Genomic DNA, 14988 nt, shown 5'->3' on the forward strand with positions numbered 1-14988 from the left:
GTGAGAAAGGAAACAGGTGGTTTGGATGGACATCCATTTTAGAGATTTCCATTAGTTATGACAACTTTGGAAAAGCAATCTCTGAAAAATACCCAGATCAACTCTGAATAATTATTATATGCACATTTAAAATGAACACCATCTCCATTTTGCACTTTGGCACATAAAAATTATTAATTCACAGAAGCTTTTTCATTTATCTTCTGAGATGAGCCTTTTCCTTCCACCTCAATTTTGATGAAAGCAATAAAGGCAAAGGGTAGTATGTTTTACTGGCCATCTCTTTTGGGGACTTGAAGTGGATGAAATGTCAGCTCAATTCTGATTTAGTAGTTTTAGAAGACATATGGGTTTGCAGCTTGTATTGAAATGAGTCACCTAGTGTTTTGTTAATAATAAAAAGAGAGAGAGGAGAAAAAGAAAAAAAAGAGGCCTAATCTTTATTTGAATCTGGATTCAATGAAGAGTGCCCATTATTCTAGGTTGCTATCTATAATCTAGTCGTAGTGCCTGACTTTTTAATGTTGAAATGCCCAGAATTTGCTGGGTATGGTGACACATGTCTGTAATTCCAGCACTCAGGGAGGCAGAGACAGGCATATCTTCTGTGAGTTTCAAGCTAGCGTCATCTACAGTATGACTCCAGGACAGCCAAGGCTACACAGAGAAACCCTGTCTCGAAAAAACAAAACCCCCAAATAAAAATATATCATATAAAAAGAAATGCCCATATTTTATTGTTCAAATTGTTCTGTCCTAATACAGGGGCTATAACACTTGAACAGTTTTTTATGACACCATGCCCAGTCATAATTGAATGTTATGGTGAAATGGCCTAGTCTAAGGTAGGCGAATCAAGTTTTTTCCCATTTCAGAAAGCCATTGATATGGAAGAGAGGATGGAAATATAAACAGAAGAATATTTTAAATCAAAACTTGCCAGTTTCCAAAGAATAATGAAGCATTTTGAAGAGTTGTGTTTATATACATTTGTCTTCTTCATGTGTAACAAGGGTTTGAGTCTGAGATGGCTTACCATCGCAGAAGCTGATAAAAGATTGATTTCAGTAGCAAAAATTAGTCTAGTTCATAGCAAACAGCAATTCCAAGTACCAGATCCTGTATATGGTATTTCATTTTGACCAGCTAGAGGTAAGATCATTTTTTTAATTTATATTTTATAGATGAGTCAATTTGAGGTTTAGTTCAGGTAGGTAACTGGGTAAAGTTGCAGAGTCGGTGTTCGGTGTGGATCCAGATCTGTCATCCTGCATCCCAGAAAAACCAAAGGCATGAGTAGTCTGAAGCACTCAAAGTATACATTTCATAAGTTAGAGAGTTTTCATAAAAAAAAGATAATAAAGAAGAGCTAGGTGTGTTGGCATATTTCTATAATTCTAGCACTTGGGAGGTAAAGGCCAAATGATTATGAATTGAAGGTTTATCTGCAGCCACATAGCAGGTTCAAAGTGAGCCTAGGCTACATGAGACCTTGTCTCAAAAGACTCACAAACTAACCAACCAACTAACCAAACAAACATAAAACAAAATTGGAAAACGTAGAACTTATGATCATCATCTCTGTACCTTTTTAAGGATGGACTGAGTGGTGCAAATTAAGGAGAATGGGGAAATTGTGACTCACAGCTACCCATAGAATTTCTCCATCCAGGTGTTTTTATAAACAGCTGAAAATTCAGCATGTCCCAAACTGCCCCCAATATCACTCCTTCCTCTTCATCCCTTCCTCTAAAACTTGTTCTTCCATCTGAATCCTTTATCTAAGGTAGTGAGTGGAACAACCATGGACCCAGGACCAGAAGCCTGGAAATCACCATAGATCTTACCCTCTTTGTCAGCTTCTGTAACTAGCTGCTCACTAGCTCCTGTTAACTTTATTTCCTTAATACATCTTGAATACCTTTCCCTTGGTTCAGGTACCTTCAGTATCAGAGAGTTCCATGTGAAGTATTAGAATGATCAACATTACTATCTTTCTTAAACTCCTTTCATGGTCTCCCTTTTCCTAGTGCAAAACACATGTAATACAGAGCCCTCCCAGATGCAGATCCCAACGTTCTTTGTCTCTTGTTACCCTTAACCACACTTTGGAACTGTGACAAAGTTGCTTTTGAATCTGCACTGCCTTGTCCAGTGCTAGGCAGACAGCTAACTCAGGCACATAGCAAAATGCCTGTTGGGTAACAGAAAAAAATAAAGATTGCAATGTCATGTAGCACAGATGCAAAATGGGCTTCTGCTGAGGAGGGACATGAGCAAATTCAAACCTCTCCAACAATTGTAGGTCACCTATAGATGAATAAATGAAAAACTGCCTCAAAAAAAGAATAGAAAATGTAGTATTGATGGAATATTTAAAAAAAATTTCTAAAAAGGTTTTATCTCAAAGTATTTAAAGACCTCTGCTTTCATTTAATCTTGCTTTTAAAACACAAGCTGTTTCTGCTTAGAGTTTGCTTACATTTGGCTGCTTTAATAAAGGCATATCTTAGGCTACAATGAGGAAATGCATGGTTATAAATCCGGTGAAGAGGCAGACAGAGTAGACACTATTTGAATCTTAATGGGCTCCTGACTAGATGCTCTCTGCAGCTGAGGTGCTCTACTCCCATCTGGTGGTAGAACCAGAAAACTGCCCCCAAAAAACGTTTTTAAAGAATAAAATGAATAAACAAATATATGTATATTCTGTGCAATAAGAGGGAGAAAGTGACTGCAATGGTCCAGACTGCCATTTTCTTGCAGGAATCTTACTCTTTGTCATTGTCTTACAGTCAAACCTTCCAAGCCCCTTTGTACCATCCAAGGAAGACCAGAAGCAGGCCATCCTATTTCCTTGACTTGCCTTTCTGCTTTTGGAACACCTTCTCCTGTGTATTACTGGCATAAGATTGAGGGAAACACCATTGTACCAGTAAAAGAAAGCTTCAGTGAGTATTGGTTTTCATAAGTTCTGGCTTGGTCTAATGTTTGGATTGTCTAATAGTATGTGTTGCTGGATGCTTGTCTGAAGAGCTCAAACATTTATTCCCTTGATGTCAGCATTTATATGTGGGGCGTGGGTGTGCTTAAAATGATGCCTGTCTCCTAACATGACGATGTGGTATAGCTATTTCCCAGAGTCTAGAATTCAGTTGAGAGGTGATGAATATAGCAGGTCTTTGTAGCAGGGTTACTTTTAGAGCATCCTAAGACACCTAGTTGGATCCTGTCCATCTCAAGAGAGGCCACTGTAAGAGACTGGGTGGGCATTAAACAATGTAAGCTGACATGATGAGATTTTAAAACACTGTTCCCTGATCTTGACAGACTCAGCCACTGGAGTTTTGGTTATTGGAAATCTGACAAATTTTGAACAAGGTTATTACCAGTGTACTGCCATCAACAGTCTTGGCAACAGTTCCTGTGAAATTGACTTAACCTCTTCACGTGAGTTGGCTTTCAGACTTTATCCTTGAGTTCTGTTGCCTGGGCCTACCAGTTGAGTACATTTATTAGGATTTCTCCTTAGTACTTCTTGCCTCTCTGGTGATTTCTGTGCTTTAATGGTAAGTTGATATGATGAATGGCCATCTTAATTCTAATTGATACATATGTTCCCTAAATCCTTCACTGAGTAGTTTATTTAAGCATCACACATCATTAGAAAGTAAGCATTGCTATTTGATAAGTAAAAACAGTGGTGTTATTAATATTAGCAGTCTAGGATGCTCTTCCTGATGCAGTTGATAAGTCCAGCTAGCTCTTTGGCTATCTTTGTCAAATGTACAGCTCACAGACTTCTGATTCTTGACTGCCTTATTAAGATCAGCCTCCAGAAAATGGGGAAGAACATTTCAATATAAGGCACAGGCAGGACTTTCTGAAAAGGGCTTGGGTAGGCCAGGAAGTAATGCCAAAAAAAAAAAAAAAACTAATAAAAGGAGCTTCCTCTTGCATGAAACTTAAAAGCTTTTGCATACCAAAAAACAATAAAAAATGAAACAACAACCAAACCAAACCAAGCCAAAACAACAACAGCAACAAAATAACAACAACAAACTGAATGAAGAGGCCACCTAGAGAATAGAAGGAAATCCTTTACAGCCATTTAGCCAACAGAGGATGATAGTCAGAATAGATGAAGACTTAAAAATAATTAAACATGAATAATCCAATTAATAAATAGATAGATGTTTTGTACAGACAGGTCTCAGAAGAATTGCAAATAGGCAACGCTTACATGAAAAACACATGTTCAGTATTTTTCACCATCAGAAAATGCACATCAGAATTCTGGAAAGCTTCCATTTCAGCCCTATCATATGACTAAAATAAAGAAATGTAACAATAAATTCAGGCTAGGATATGGAAGAAAAAGAACCCTCATACACTGATGGTGGCAATGTGAATTGAGCAACCACAATAGAAATCATTATGGAGGTTCTGCAAAAAAACTAACAATACAGCGACCATATGACCCAACTGTATCACGCCTGTGTCTATAACTAAAAGAACTCAAGCCAGGATACCACAGAGATAGTTGTATAACCTATCTCAGTATTACATCAGCCAGGTTACAGACTCACAAATTGCTATTACATGATAAACGGATAGAGTTTTATTCGGCCACAAAGAACAGTAGCATTATGTTGTTTTCAGGAAAATGGAAGTGAGAATTATTATATTGAGTGAAATAAGACTTCTTAAGAAAGACAAATAGGGCAAGTTTTCTTTCATAGGCAGAATCTTTTTTTTTTTAAGGCATGAAAGTAGAAAGGGAAGAGAAAAAGTGTTCACTGGGAGGAAAATGTAAGGGAAATGAAGAAAAGTAACAGGGATATGAATATGATCAAAGTTACATGATATACATTTAAGAAAACGTATTTATACCCAGAATTTCTATGTACTCAATTTCTGTTCTAATATGAAATAAAACTAAAAGTTTAAAAACAAATATCTGCCTATAATAATAACCAGACAGTCTCATTTACAATCAAAATACCTAATGTTTACTGTTATTACTGTTAGGATTAAATTATTTCCCAGACACTTAGCCAGGTACTACATGAACAATAGCTCCCTCGACCATCCTTATTACCCTATTTATGGAGGCAGAATAAATACATTTATTAGTTTTATTTTCCTGAAGGGGACACTGAAAGCTTAGAGAGGTAAATGATGTACTCAAGTTCATGCAGTTACTAACTTGTATAGCTGGGATGCCTCTAAATCTTGATCTTTGAGTTGAAAGGTTCTTATTTACTCCCTGCCATTCATACTTAAGATCCCTGAAACTGACAGATTAAGCCAGATCCTGAGACAAGCCCTTGTAGGGGATGTCTTAGCACATCTCTTAAGGATCACTTGATAACACTTAGAGCCTTGCTGTACTCCATTCTCATATCACTTTCAGCTCTTTCCTGTGGCCATCTCTGTTGTCTTTCTGAACTTCTCACTCAATGGGTGTCTGCCCTTCTAGAGACAGACAAACATCACAGATGTTTAATCATATATAATTAGTAATCAAGTCTGCTTTCCAATGAACTCCAGCATTTTTCCTGGCTTTCCTTCATTCCTGTCCTCTTCTGTCTTGCCTCCTTTCCTTTCTTTGCCTTCCTATCCTCTTTTCCTCCTAAGTCGTATGTTGGATATCTATTATGGATAGTCATGATTGATGAAGAAGCAGAGGTTAAGAAGAAATATGTCTTTCACTCAAGGAGCTCTCCATTTAGCTAAGGATCCAAACAAAGGCTTTTATGTACTAAATACTATAGTATAGGTCTACACAGAGTATATAGGATACCAAAAGAGGAACACTTACAGATCTGGAGCATCTGTGCTGATCAAGTACTGTTTGGGCTGGCAATTGAAAGTACTAACAGAGGCTATTATTTCTGTAAAATGGAGAAAACATTTTAAAGTGCCATACAACAGAGAATCATAGTATGGGTGGTTCTGAGCTATGAACAGTATTTTCTTTTCATAAGGTGAATATTTAATTAAAGACTGTACTGTAATTGTATTAGGAGAATGCAGTGGGAGATGAAGAGAGCTTAGAAATTCAGAAGTGAATAATGAACATTGAGAAAAAACCAAGCCATCTAAGAGCAAGCATAATAGAAATATGGAGTCAAAAGCAGCTTTGGAAAAGTACTGGGAAGTGGTTGGAGTGGGTCAAGAGAATGCTGCTTTGTTAAAGGTTTAGAATTACTTAATTTTTAAATTTTTCATGTGTGCTCTTTTCTGTTTTACTTTATTCTGTGTAATTTATACAATAAATTTTACTAATTTTCATTCTCCCATACCCCTCGTCCTTATCTACCTTGCTCCCACTAGAACTCATTTTCTCAACAAGTTCCCTTTCTTTCATGTCTTCTTTAAGTGTGTGGCCTACTGAGTTTAATCAGAGTTTCTTTCCTAAGCATTGGTGGGTCTTTCACTCATCCATGGTGAAATGTTAAAGGACCCAGTCTTGTTTCATTCTTGTGCAGTGAGTTCATGTTCATGAATACAGTAGCTACATCATATCCAGATGATTTGTTTTACTCATCTCCCCATCCTCTGGTTCTTACACTCTTCCCATTCCCTCTTCTGTAGTGATCCTTGAGCCTTGGTGATATAGCTGTACCATTTAGGGTTTTTGAGACAAGGTCTTTCTGTGTATATTGCCCAGGCTGGTATCAAACTCAGGATTTTTCTGCCAGCCTTTTGAGTGCTGGGATCACAAGCATGTACCACTGTGCCTGGCTACATGGACTCCTTTATTTATTAGTTGGAAAACTTATTATGCAAACTTAGTTTTTCATTTCAAAATATAAGCTGTTGCCCCTTAAGGGAAAATAGGCGGAAATGGTCTGGCATATGACCCAAACATGTTCTGTCAGGAACAACACCTCCGGGCTTGAAGGTCTGGTGCTTAGCTGGATTGTCTCACACTCATTAAACTTTTCCATAGACAGATGTAATAAACCAGATGCCTGTTTATCCAGATGGCCATATCCTTTCCTGGTGGCTTGAATGCAGGCAGCTTCTTCATGAGCAAAGAGTATGTGGAGGGGATGCTTTTTAAGGAAGTTTTTAGATTTCACTTGGGCTCTGGGAAAGCTGATAAAATATCCTTGCCTGTAATGAAACATGTTTCTGGTTACCGGATTGCCATGGCATGTCTCTGACCACATAAATGCACATTTGAAACTTTATTCCCTAAATACTACTTTAAAAACAAACCTGCCTGCCAAGTGAGTATATTTTTCTTCACTTGTATATATGTCAGCGTTAAGCTGCACAGCCAAGGGCCTCACACTCATTTATCCACTAGGAACCCAAGTAGCAAAATTCTGGGGATTTCTAGGCCCTCCACCTATACTTGTCACTTTCTTGCTCTGTTAGTCTTCTGGATAGTTTTCACCAGTCTCAATGTACGTACATGAGAAGGAAATATGTTCTGATTCACCAACTATCTTATCTGTGTCTTCTAGATCCTGAAGTTGGAATCATCATTGGTGCCTTGATTTGTGCCTTGATAGGAGCTGCTGTCATCATCTCTGTCATATACTTTGTCAGGAACAAAGTTAAGTCAAAGCAAAAGAAGAGGAATCTCAATTCAAGCACAGAACTTGAGTAAGCCCTTTTTGACTTATAGCCACATGTCCATTGTTGTCTTTGCTTGCATACAAGCATTCCTGGGAAGTAGCTTCTAGTAACCTCCCCCTAAGGACCCCTTTTTCATTATAGCATACCAAGGTTAACTTTCTGCCTGCTCTGTCTGTTTTCATGTAACAGGAAACCTATAAAAGCAAAAGTACACAGGGCCCAGGGCAGTCAGAATTTGGTTGGTTGCTATTTATTCCGCAGTTTAAGTGATGGTCATCCCCTTGCTCACCCTTTCTTCTTCTTTTTAAACTCATTTTCATATTTTTGAGATTATAATTACAACATTTCCCTCTTTCCTTTCTTCCCTTCTAATCCTCCACATACTCCTCCCTGTTTTTTTTCAAATTCATGGCCTTTTTAAAAATTGTTATTGTGTGCAGATATGTATACCTATGTACATATATGTTCCTAAATACAACATGCTCAGATACCATTGTATCTATGTGCAAGCTTTTGTGGCTGACTACTTGGTATTGGATAACCAGCTGGTGTGGCCTTCCCTGAATTTCCATCTTCTTGATTCCAAAAATATGTTTTGTACAACAGTCAGGATCCGAGTGTTGTACTAGCGATTTAGAGATACAGCTGAACCATGGATTTCACCTTCAAATACCTTCTTAGTTTCTCAGACGTTTCTTCACCTCAGTCTTCCATCTTTTAATTGCTGGTATGTTTTTCTTGGACTTTCATATTGTTGAAATCTAACCTTTCTAAACACCAGAACAAACATATGTTGTCTAAGCAGTTGTCCTAAACTAGAGGTTCTCAAACCTGTCGGTCATGACTCTTTTGGCAAACCTCTGTTTCCAAAAATATTTACATTACGACTCATATTAGTAGCAAAAGTACAGTTATGAGGAACAAAGAAAATAATTTTATGTTTGCGAATCATCACAGCATGAGGAACTATATTTAAAAGGTCACAGGATTAGGAAGGTTGAGAACCACTGGTTTAGGGCCTAATTGTCACTAAAGCTACAGTGTATAGCTTCATGTGAAATTTCCAAGTGGGAATTTCCCTAACATTTTTCTGATGGTTCTTTCTTATAGATCAATGACAAAGGCACGCTGCCCCCAAGAAACTGAAGTGATTCCAGCTGATGACATCCAGCTAGAAGCACCTCTGCCATCTTTCATCCTTGACACCCACAACACCGAAACTACTACTGCCATCTTGGGGCCAAAATATGAGCCTGATCCTCAGGTGGAAACTGCCATACAGCCTGACCCTAAACCTGAGATGGAGGTTCATCTGAATCCAGAGCTGGACCTGGAGCCAGAACTAGAGACAGAGCCTGAGCTTGAGGTTGAGCCTGAGGCTGAAATAATAGTTGAGCCTCTGAGTGAGAAGGAAAAAGATACAGTTAAGATGTAGACATAGATAGGTATGGCATTAAGTATGGCAATTCTCACTAAGACACCCATTCCTGGCCTTTAAAATTCAGTGGACTTAACCAGCCCACAGTTTGTCCCTCCATCATAGACAGCCCTCATCTAATAACATGCTTATTTTTGTCATTAATCCAAAATAAATAAATCAAAGTAACTACTAATGAAATGGAAGGGATTTTGCTTTCTTAGTATAGATTACTTTAAACTGTACTAATATGTAAACCTAACAAATGACAAGGCCAAGACAAATGCTTCATTTGTTGGAAGAGTGTTTGCAAAAGTATTTTCTGAATTTTATAGTCATTTTTGGTCATGGTTCACATGTACACATCATAAGGTAGGGTTAATTTGATTGAATATTAATTTGAGGATTAGTTATCTTCTCTATTCACTTTTTATATATATACCTCTGAGAAAACAACTTGACATAATTGGCTCATACATTAGAAAAAAAAATCCCCAAATAAGAATGTATGTATCAATTTGTACATAGAATTTAAAATTAAGTCTTAAAAGTTATCATATTAGATCTTTAAGAAATCACCTCAGTTTCCAACACTTGAGCATAATATTTTTATGGCGCATTTTTTTTCACTGCGAAATTATGTACAAGCAAAAATTTAGAATAAACTTTTCTCTTGGTGGATGTAAAGTGTTGGTATTGGAGGCAATTTATAATATAGCTTTAGATAAGCTATTTTTTTTTTTAATCACTGATGCTATCTGCTTGGGCGATAGCCTGGGACAGTTTTCTCAGTGAGCACTTTGGTCTATTTTACATAATCTAAACTGGGAATTTAAATAATCTGTGTTACTTTGTCTATAATCCATGTTAATGGAAATATCAATCTTACATAAATGATAAATAATAAATGCATTATAAAATCCTTTCTTTACTTTAGGAAAGCTTTTTCACAATCATATTTCGCAACACCTCATTCAGAAGAAATTTACAGCTAGATTTACTTTTTTAAAACTTATGTAATCAATTATATTTGAAATATTATTTTAAAGCTCAATAAATAATTCTCAATAAAATATCATTTAGTGACTACTAATATAAATTTTTAATAAATATTTTTTGTCATGTAATTTATGTACTATAAGCTGTATCCATTTAACTGTGCAATCTGATGAGTTTTGACAATTCACACACTCATGAAAACACCATACTTATTTAGAAGAAAATCATTTCCACCAGTCCAAAATGTTCCCTTGTGTCCCCTTTTACAATTCCATTGTACCCTGAACCCAGATGACCACTGATTTGTTTTCTATCTCTAAACATTAGCCTTTCTTTTCCTGACATTTATATGAATGGTATCATATACTATGTACTTTTGTGTTTGACTTTCTCCTCAATGAAATACTCTTCAGTGGATCTCCATCACATCTAGGATTTGTGTGAAGGGTTCCCTTAACTAAAAACTCTTCTGGGTATAGATCATGCACATTTTTCAATTGATTTAGAGTCTACAGACATTTTAAGGTAAAATGAAGTTAACTGATGCTTATTACTTGTGCCAACCCATAAAAAGAAATAGCAAGCTTTTGCTTGAGTTGTTTCTTTGATGTGCTAATTGGTAGCCACTCTTGAGGATTTTTGAAGCAGCAATGTTTACATTAACAGGTGAGTATAATACAATTCTAAGATATATGGTGTCTGATGGTACAGACAGAACAGGTGAAATATAATACCATGCTATGATATATAGTACCTGATGGGTACTGAAAGAAAACTGCTGGAGGCCCTGAGAATGACCTAACTTTTAGGTATTATAAACTCATACCAAAATTACTCCAGTGGCCAAGTAGCTGTCATTTTATTTTCACTGTCCATTTCTATTATTCGGTAAGTCACAGGAAAAGAAATTGACCTGTGATAGATAGTCAATAACTACAAGCCTAAATTTCTGATGGATTCTTGACTAGGAAGGATGTCACTATTTGTGGTTTTAAATAGTCCTATTCTTACTAGAACGGTTCTATTTGAATACAGAAGAATAGTTGAATTAATGATTTTCTTCACATTTTGAGATCACAGATCACCTTGGGAGCCTGCTGAAGAATATGGACCGCTAGCCATTTAAAAATGCTTATACACATAAGGTATAAGTCTTATGTGTATAAGTCTGTAAGGTGCCGCATACAATTTCTGTATTTTTTTTAATACAGTATTTTTATTATTTGGGGGATGTCACCAAAAATATTTTGGCTCTATTCACCCCCATTACTCCCTGAAATACTACCTAAATCTACCCTCTCCCCTCTCTTAAAAAAATAACTCCCTAATTTCAATTTGTGCTGCTTATATACTTATAAGTATATACTTATATACTGCTTATATACTGGGGGCAGACGGGACTATCCACTTGAGTATGGTCAACCTACCAGAGGCCACACCCTTAAAACTGGCTCTCCCTCTTCCAGAATCCATTGACTGTTAATACCTCTTCAGTTAAGGGTGGGGGTTCATGAACCCCTGACTCCTTTATGCTAGAATGCTGACAAATTTCAGAATTTCTCTTACATAGGTCTTGTGCCAGTAACCACGGCTACTATGGGTACATGAGTGCTGTGGTCTTAGCATATCCAGAGAACACTATTTCACTCTAGTCTTCTCTGACCTCTGGCTCTTAAAATCTTTCTGTTCTCCTTTTCTGATATGGTCCCTGAGCCTTGGGGTGGATGATAGAGGCAAGATTCAGTTCTCAGGAATTGCATTAACCCTTATCTTTTCAGTTGTTGCTTCTCTGTAACTATTCTTGTCTGATGAACAATCTCATTATCCAGTGATCTCATCCAGGTTGATAAGTAAGTTAATTAACTCAAGAAGTATTTGTTTTTAAAATATAGTAGGAAGCAGAAAAAGAAGATTTCTTTTTAATGTAGCTACTTTGGGAAGAGGGACAAAGAGATCCAGTAAGTCCTCCAAGTTTGTCTTTAAGGTCTTGAAGTGAAATTAAATATTAAATAAAGGTATGCACCCCCCCAAAACACACACACAAATGTAAGCATTCTCTATCAAGGTGTAGTCTTGTCTGTGATTGACTCATCATTGAACTTCAGTCTATAAGGTGATCTGCTAAGTTATTAGAACTGTGTGAAATCTCTCTCTGGGAGACATATTCACCCTCTGACTGGACCTTTTTTCTTCTTATAGCATAAGATTACTGGGAAAATTCAGGATTCTTTGGCATACATTTTTTTTTCAGTAGTCTGTTAGATTAGGAGACACAAATATCTCTGTAGAATACCTTTATTTCTGCTAGGCTGTTTATAGCCCAACTTGCTGTCTTAACACTTCAGTCTTAAGGTGGAAGATGTCTGTGTCTGAAATAAATAAAATAAACAGAATGTAAGTAGTACCAAGGTTAGAACACATTTAGTTAATGCCAGGTAGCCATGTATTAAAAACCTTTTTTTCTGTTTTTAAAAATAATTTCTTTATTTTGTTTTTATTTTATGTGCATTATTGGTTTTGCCTACATGTATGTCTCTGTGAAGGTATCAGATGTCCTGGATCTGACAGTTGTGAATGGCGATATGGGTGCTGGGAATTGAACTCAGGTCTTCTGGGAGAGCAGCCAGTGCTCTTAACTGCTGAGCCATCTCTCCAGCCCCAAGAACCATTTTTCATAACCTCTTCACTTCATTATTTTTTAAAGGGCTGGCATAAACAGCTCCATCTTGTTGATCTGAAATAGATTCTAATCTTGAGGCCTAGGTTGGTCCAAATTTACAACCCTCCTATTTTAACTTTCTAAGTTCTGGGCTTACAGGTAAGTGCGGCTATGCCCATTGAGACTTTATTTTATTTCTCACAACTTCCCCCATTGTCTATAAACAATGTTATCTGAAGTCATTGCTACTTAATCATCTGATCGTTTGTTCTTCATTGTCCCATGGTTTGAGGGAGAGATTTGTCCTGGTTAGTCTGATTTGGTCCCAGGTCAGGCATACTGTAAGTCAATTCTGCTTGTGCTGTGGGTAGTGGCCTAGCATTTCAAATGTGTGTGTGTTTGTGTGTGTGTGTGTGTGTGTGTGTACCTTTGTAGGGTGTTAAGACTGTTAGTATAAGGCTTTACAAAAACACAGCTATCAAGAAAAACTTATGTTTTACTTAGCTGTACAGCTTTATATAGACAACCAATAGTCAAACTTCCAAAAATTAAGTAATTGTGCATATATTTACAAATACTTAATACCTATCAATGTATAGAAAGTTTGCATAGATTGCACAGATTCTATACAAATATATTTCGTGTCTAGAATATCAAGTACTCATTTTGTCAGAATAACTGGATTTATACCCACATTTTAATTAGCAAAATTGTCTAGATGATAGTTTTTGATGACTTCTTAAGTCTGCAAGACACTAAGAGGTCAGAATATACTATATATGTAATTAAACCACTTAGGGTAAGCTTCGAAGACTCATAATTATCAATTTTAAGCTGGTACCAGTTGGTTTCAGGAGTCAGTAGCTAAGGAACTGTTCTCCTCCACCCCATCACCCCTCCTCTTGCTCTCTCTTGCTATCTCTCACTCTCTCATGTTTTTTTTTAATTGGGGTCTCACTGTGTTATCCAGGGTGGCCTCAAACTTGTGGGTTTAAGTGATCCTCCTGTTTCCTCTTCCTGGAGCTGGAACTTTTCATGTGTTCCACCATATTTTCCTTAGAAATTTTTTACCTTGTTTGTGGAAGGGGTCCACTATGTTGCTTAGGCTGCCCTTGAACTTAATGATAGTCCTGATTTGGCCTCTTGAGTATTGGTATTACAGATGTAAGCCACCACTACTTCTAGCTTCTTATTCTCTCTCTCTTTCTTTCTCTCTCTCCTGTGTATGTGCGTCTCTGTGTGTGTGTTCAGGACGCCATGTGAAGATCAAAACAATGTGAGCAAATTGGCTTGCTCTTTCCTTCCACCTGGGGCCTAGAGTTTGAAATCAGATCATCAGGCTTACCAGCAGTTCCCTCCTTAGCCCTCAGTATTTACTTGCTAATTGAGACTCTTGAATTGGGACAATCCAGAGAAGAGAACTATCTGGAAAAATGGGAACTTCTCTAGCTGTTTCAAATGAACTGATTAGGGTTGTCATCCACACAGCTTACTTACAGGGCCGCTCTGGATAGGGTAACTTTACTCAGTCTCAGTTGTACATTCATGATGCACACTGCGTGTGTGTTTCTGATAAATCCTGAGCCTTTGAATGATACTTACATAGCAATCTGAACACTAAATCTTACTTGGATAGGAAAGGGGCCTTACATCTTATAAACAGCTTTCAAATTAGGACCCAATGTGTTTTTTTTTTTTTTCTACTTTATCATCATTGAAGCAGAAAATATCCTAATTAATCTTAGACAACATTGTTTTGGCAAAATGTTCATTTAGTGAAAGTGCTAAATCGCTTTTTTTTTTTTGCTACAGAACAGTTAAAACTGGAGTGGTCACAATCAAATGTCAAATCAGCTTTGGGCTTCTTTTGCCACACCTTTTTGTCACAAGGGATTTCCAGAGAATTTTTTTCTCCCTATTGTTCCTGCATTTATCAACAAGAGTAAGCTGAAGTTAGTGGAACAGCTTCTTTTGGTAGCAGGTACTTACTCTCCTGGTTGGCTTGAATGGCTAGCCTTGAATTTATCATAAGAGAACTTCCTGTGCTTTTTGGTGTACTAGGATTACAGGTGCAGCCACCAGGTATAGCTTGGTCTTGGCTGTTCTAATAAGAATAGAATGATAGCCTGTTGCTTTATTAGTGTTATAAATTTCCTCACTTCTTATTAGTTCTTTGAGAAATTCATACAATGTGTTTTGATTGTATTCATTCTCTTCTGACAACTCCTCCAGATCCACTCCCTTCCTGACCCACCCAGCTTTGTGTCCTTCACACACACACACACACACACACACACACACACACACACACACACAC

General features: G+C 37.1%; 1 protein-coding gene across 4 annotated transcripts in view; it reads left to right on the plus strand.

The window, feature by feature from the left end:
* Positions 1-9996, plus strand: part of Vsig1 (V-set and immunoglobulin domain containing 1) — a 198252-nt gene extending 188256 nt beyond the window's left edge. For all 4 annotated transcript variants that reach the window (XM_055618369.1, XM_055618368.1, XM_055618367.1 and 1 more), the window contains 4 exons: positions 2796-2951; positions 3331-3450; positions 7482-7623; positions 8707-9996. In XM_055618369.1, the coding sequence (XP_055474344.1) occupies positions 2796-2951; positions 3331-3450; positions 7482-7623; positions 8707-9031 (743 nt within the window). In that variant the 3' untranslated portion in view covers positions 9032-9996. The remainder of the gene's footprint in view (positions 1-2795; positions 2952-3330; positions 3451-7481; positions 7624-8706) is intronic.
* Positions 9997-14988: the final 4992 nt, after the last annotated feature.

The sequence above is a fragment of the Psammomys obesus genome, unplaced genomic scaffold, assembly GCF_907164565.1.
Source record: "Psammomys obesus unplaced genomic scaffold, mPsaObe1.curated_primary_1811, whole genome shotgun sequence".
NCBI classification, from domain to species: domain Eukaryota; kingdom Metazoa; phylum Chordata; class Mammalia; order Rodentia; family Muridae; genus Psammomys; species Psammomys obesus.